The 6323-nt window shown below is 34.3% G+C and overlaps 1 protein-coding gene across 1 annotated transcript; it reads right to left on the minus strand.

The window, feature by feature from the left end:
- Positions 1–2593: 2593 nt before the first annotated feature.
- Positions 2594–6068, minus strand: LOC104098597 (abscisic acid receptor PYL9-like). The gene is made up of 3 exons (XM_009605382.4): positions 5761–6068; positions 4978–5193; positions 2594–3245 (listed from the first exon to the last, which is right to left on the minus strand). The coding sequence occupies exons 1-3, from the start codon at positions 5887–5889 to the stop codon at positions 3027–3029; spliced, it is 564 nt and encodes a 187-aa protein (XP_009603677.1). The 5' UTR covers positions 5890–6068; the 3' UTR covers positions 2594–3026.
- Between the last annotated feature and the right edge of the window lie 255 nt (positions 6069–6323).

The following is a 6323-nucleotide window of genomic DNA, read 5'->3' on the forward strand; positions in this document are numbered from 1 at the left end:
AAGAAAAGAGAGTATTTTTAAATTTATAGCGTAAAATGAGATATACGTCATGAGCTACATACACTACTCTATTTCAATTTATTTTAACTCACTTTACGAAAAAAGATGTAAATCATTTAACTGGTCACAAAATTCAAGAAAAGAGAGTATTTTTAAATTTATAGCGTAAAATGAGATATATATATATATATATTTTATATTGATATAAATTATTGTATAAAAGTAAATTATTTTTAAATAAAAATAATTATTTTTATTGCACCAAAAAAGAAATAAGTTCACGTTAATTGAACGGACGGAGCATACTGTTTCTACAATTTATTACTAACGGATATTATTCAGGGTCAGTTACTGCATGGTTCACAAATCAATGATTTGTAACAATGGCGGATGTATAGTGCTTTTTTTTAAATAATAATGGTGTCTTAGATAATTTTGCTATATCTAGATACTTCAAGTGTAGGAAGATTGACCGACTTTTTAGCAAATATAAGCCACTACATACACCAGAACAGATTTTGGCAGGATCCAGCTCCAGAGATTGTACAAATTTTACAAAGAGATGCTATAGTCGTATTTGGCCAGTTTGTGCTGTCCGTAGCCAATGGCTGTAGCCTTTGATAACAGGTATGTGCAGCAACTCAGCAACATATTCAAGCTTTTACTTGAGTAATGTTGGCCTATTGTTACAATCCGTCTAATAAGAAAGTTCTGATATGAAATTTTGATAATTTTAAGATTGTACTTACTCTCTCACACTAATATTTTAAGTTGCATTATTATTATTATTTTAAATGTAAGAACTTTTTTTTTTGGGGGTGAAACTGTGTCGGATGACATTTCATAGTAAAAATGTCTCTAACACTGCCCCCACCGCATTCATGGCTTTTCTAAATATATACATACAATTAATCTTTTTTAAAGAAAAATAAATACTGTACTTCACACACATTGTCACAAAACAGTGATAGATGTTAAATCTTGAGCCCATCTCTGTCCATAGCATCAATAAAACCAATACAAAAATCAAGTGAAGAGTCATAACTGCACTTGTTGGTTGGCAGCTAAATACCATGTGCCCTGGCTTTGTCGCATTGAACACTAGCCAGCTCACTTTATGCAAAACGGACTCCACCATCTTCTAGTTTTTCTTAAGTATAGTGTTCAAAAAACTTGGACACAACTCGATTAATTCTATAGGGTATTTATTATTTTTTACAAGCACCTGTATCGAGTAACTCTGTCCACCAAAATTTAAACATATTAAAAGATCACCTAATATTTTTCAGGTTTAGGTTCAAAACAAGAAAGAAGCGCCATATCATTATAGTAACGGAGTCTAATAGTAGTAGTAGTAGTTTTTGGTCCCTTGTTACATATCTACGTGTAATTCCTACATACAAACTCTCTAAGTTTCCTAGGCTTAGGGAAGAGGCCCTCAATCCTTTGTCTATTAACCTCTCTCAGAGTCTCAGTTTTTACAAAAGTTGGTTTCAATCAACTTTCATCATGTAATAGAGGCTAAAGTGTATGTACTCCTCCATGTAATTATGATCTTTTGGAATGAACTGGTTGGAGTCTAGCGTTATCCTCCATCATAAGGATGGAATTTTTATTTATTTTTAAAAATATATATATATATTTTTCCTTTTTTTGGCTTTTTATATACTCAACCCATATATGTCTACTTCAAAAGTTCAATATAGTATTATTATCTTACCCATTAAAGCATAGATTCACAGTTTTACGTAAAAGCTTTTGCAACTAGAAGATATTGCTGACATAAAGAATAAAGCTCTTAAGCCAAACCATTCCCCCAACGCCAGTGGCCACACCCATCAACTAAAGCTAGTTCCCACTAAATCACTAATTCTCCACTTCAAAAGTTAAACGACTCTACTATAGTTGATACCATATTCTGTCCATTTGTAATCGTCTAATATTGGCCAATTTATCTCAGCCAAATAAAGGGGGAATGGGTTGCTTTTTTTATCTTTTTCAGAAAATGGTATAGGTTATTAGTATATCTTTTAGTTTTTTTTGTCTCCTTTGGGAGGAATTGGGAAAAGAGAATTGTAGTCAATTAGAGCCTTTGAACTATTGAATAGCAGTATTTTCTTATTATTGGTTCTTTATTATTACATATTGTGTCATTTACTCATTTGCTCTTATTATATTGTTATTGTTACTGTGCCCTACTTTATTTTCATTGTTCCTTGAGCCGAGGGCCTATCGTAAATAACCTCTCTACCTTCATAAGATAGAAATAAGGTGTGCGTACACATTAGCCTCCCCAGACCCCACATGTGGGATTACACTGGGTTTGTTGTTGTTAAACTGTTGAATAGCAATATGCATCTCTTTTTAGATATTTTTTCATAATGATAATATTCGGACCAATTTGCAGTTTGACACCAGACAATTTCAGCGAATGCCTGCTACCTCGCACCATCACATGTATCGGGTATCTTTGACCGCCAAATATTGGGGTCCATTCTTCAGAACTTAGGCTCAAGGGAAGATAGATACAGCATTACAGTGTGATGTGGAGGAGATAATATAACATTCAGAAAGGATAAAGGAGAGTGTAGTATACAACAAAAAGCAAAAGCACACTATTTTTAGTTTACTAAATACTGTTTCTAATACTTAGTAACACATCAAATCTCAAAGATACACAAGCATAGAGCTTGTCATAACCACAGTTTTGATCCTATAACAAGAAGAAGCATTTTTATGAGCATAGATATTTACAATCCAAGCTCAATGCATTCACACTGCCCACAAACACTATAGCTGGTTCTTTACATTATGAAATAGCCAGTTGCAAGATTAAACCGGTTGCATGTTACAAACTGCGGTGACCTTATAGACGATTAAAAGGAAGCATGTATATGTATATATACTTCTGAGATCGAGAAGGGACTAGCATAAAACCAGTCACTCTACTCGTCTACTAATCAAATCCCTGTACGCTCTAGCAAAATGATCGATGTCCAGACTGCCGCATATGCAGAAAGTGTAAACTACGTTCTGTCAATAGGCTCCATATGGCCCTGCACAGCTAAGCGCTCTGACACATCAGCTAGTGATTTGAGGTTACACCGGATGAGGGCCTCGACAAAGTAGCATGTTTCATCCTTAGTATTCCCATCTGGAACATCCACCACAAATGACTCGATTACCATTGTTCCAGGCCTTCCATCAATGACCTCCGGATGAACAGTTATAATTGATGAGTAGTTCTGCAAGTTTTGTGAAGAAACATCAAGACACTCGACAGATCAATAAAATACCACATATTTAGCAGTTCCATTCCCAAGCACAGTACCAGTGAGAATGATACATATAGAAACTATATAGCATAATTTACACAGCCAGGGGTGGAAAGACAGCAGCAGAAACATCCACTACCCCCACCCCCAAAAAAAAAACCTCACACAAACAGAAACACGATGAGACTAATATAAAGGGATTTTCTAGATTCTCATCTTTGGCTCAGATTTGTAATCCATATGAAAGGAGTTATGAATTTAAAGAAGTATTCAGCTGCCAGTCTACATGGAATACCATTTACTGCAAGGCCTGTGACAACTTCCTACCTTTCTTGTTTTTAATTCCAAAATGTTCACAGAACATCTGAATAATGAGCTTAAGAATCCAACGTGAAACAGCCAAGAAACACATACAAAAAAAATTAAAAGATCAAAAGAAAAGGTCCAGAATAAATAGAGAACTTAAGAAATTGACTTTATAGAAGGTCAGTTGTTGGGGTTTCATAATAGACTCCTAGAGAGGAAGTTACTGAAACATTCTTATGAATTTATTCTTAGTATATTATTATAAAGGTAGTAGTGCAATCTTGTTTAAGGTATATGATCTTAAATCCAGTGCCATATCTCATTGCATATCTGCAACTACACTTCTTTCATACACAGCATAGGAAACAACCGTTCTTACCACGCATGGAAATACTACACAAAACACAGTTAGTGAGATCAAACTACAAGGTACTTTGAAACCACTACCATAGAGACCCTACTCCTCTCAACTAGAGAATGGTAACAACCAGCTTCTATATGATATTCGAACACAAAAGGCCTGAGAATATACTCAAGTCTTAATTAAGAGGAACACCAAGAATTCACCCGAAAAGTTCTCAGCTTTCTTCCGAATTGAACCTTGACATAAAACCCACCACCAGACACATTGTGACAGCTTTTGTTCAAGTTCGAGAAATGATCATGATTTTTTTATCTCAAGTACTAGAAAGAAATTTTACTGTCGATGTGGTTTTGAACCTTTTTAACAGAGGCAACTTAACAAAAGATCAGACTCTTTACTCGAGACAAGCTCAAAAAAGCTCTCAACTCTCAAGCTTGAGAAAGTACTTGGGATGGTTAGATAAAAGTAGCAAGAATCCAAGAGCATTGAAATCTTTCACAGAAACGCAAAGCATGAACCACTCACCTCAGCAAACAAGAAAAAGCAATGAAGGACAAATAGTTTAACTTATGGCAGTAAGACGATGATGCAAGATGGCTGGGGTAACATAGTTTACTAACAGTGCAAATACATCAGATTCTGTATTCCTTCTTTCAGGAAAATGGAACTTCAATTAGAAGCTCAAAATATGTTATCTCAATAAAGTTTCCAGCACATATAATTTTTATTCGCTTTTTAAAAAGGTTGTCCACACATACAGTGGCGGACCCATGATTTTATGCAAGCGGGTTCAATCTTAGAAGTACATAATTTTAGTCGTAAAATAGTAGTTGTCAAGTGGGTTCAAATAAAATATTTATACAAAATTTACACAACTTTAATCCTAATTTATACATATACACAGTATTAATTTTTGGTGAAGCGGGTTCAGTTGAACCCGCTAGCCACCACGTGGGTCCGCCACTGCACACATATAAATAAGCATCTAACAAGTCGATTAACATATCAAATGAGAAGATAAAAGATTCATACCCTAAGCCTGTGATCCCCACCGACAATCTTTACCCCAAAGATGTGCTCCTCGTCATTTAGAAGCTCTAACCTTTCCTTGCTTGTGGTAGCTGGGAGTCCGGACTTAACATTCACTTCTCTGACACTCCCGATTTCAAGGTCCCCTTGCACGATGCACCTGCTAACAAACGGTTTGTACCTTTGTGGCTGATCAAACCTTCTCACTAATGACCAAACCTATCAAATATACCAAATTCCAGTAAAAAACATATGCAGTACATCCAGTATCCATGTTCAAATAGGACACATGTAAACCACAGAAACCAAAACAGTAAAACATTCTTCAGTCTTATGATCTATGCAATGGAAAAACTATAAAATTTTCAGTATATCAATTCCATCAATAAAGTTCCTTATCTTGTTTGTCTACAATTTAAAGCCAAATCCTAACTAGAAATACCTTTTTTGCAAACAACACCAATTTAAACTAAGCTTCAAAAGTATGGCATACTACAACTATGTCTCAATTCTAAACATAAGTATGAATCAATTATAAAGCACAAAATTAAACCATCAGAGCCTGAATAACAGGTCAATCACATATAGATCTGAGCAAGAAAAGCTGAAATAAACATAAAAATCAAATCTTTTTTCAATAAACTAAATTGGGCTAACAAGAAAAGCTCAAATAAGCATAAAAATCAAAACTTTATTCCATAAACTAAATTGAGCTATCAAAAAAAGCTAAACTAAGCATAAAAATCAAATCTTTTTTTTTCAAGAAACTGAGTTGGGATCACTTACAAGATGAACAGGAGCTCTAATATGCTTTACAAGTGAAGAGCTACACTGATTTTCCCTAATATCATGTCTATGATGTCTTCTAATGTAATCATCTTCACTACTACTCCTAACGTTCATTATGCTAACCATCGCCGGCAAAAACTAACGGCACCGACAACCTTAGTCTAAAAGCAGAAGGTGAAAACGTGGGAAAGTGTGAAATGGAAAATTTTCAGAAGGGTCCAAAAGACAATGCCATTGGTACGTCAAAATGTGTGTGAATGGCCCAAATTTAATACTAGTGTTTTGTATTTTAATTCTTATTATTATCCGCATCTGTAAGCTCTAATTTTTCTTGATTAATAAGAATAAGATAATTTTGCAAGTGGGCTTGGTTGGGTAGGTATTCTTTTCTAATTTAATTTAATATTGGTCTACATTTGGAAACCTACTTTTTGACAAAAGTAGAAGAATGCAAAAAGATAAATTAATACTACTAGATAAATTGATAATCTAAAAAATATAGATATATTTAGAGTAGTAAAAATCACGAAATCTTTTTATAACATATTTGTTCATGGCAA

This window comes from Nicotiana tomentosiformis, chromosome 8 (genome assembly GCF_000390325.3).
Source record: "Nicotiana tomentosiformis chromosome 8, ASM39032v3, whole genome shotgun sequence".
NCBI lineage: Eukaryota > Viridiplantae > Streptophyta > Magnoliopsida > Solanales > Solanaceae > Nicotiana > Nicotiana tomentosiformis.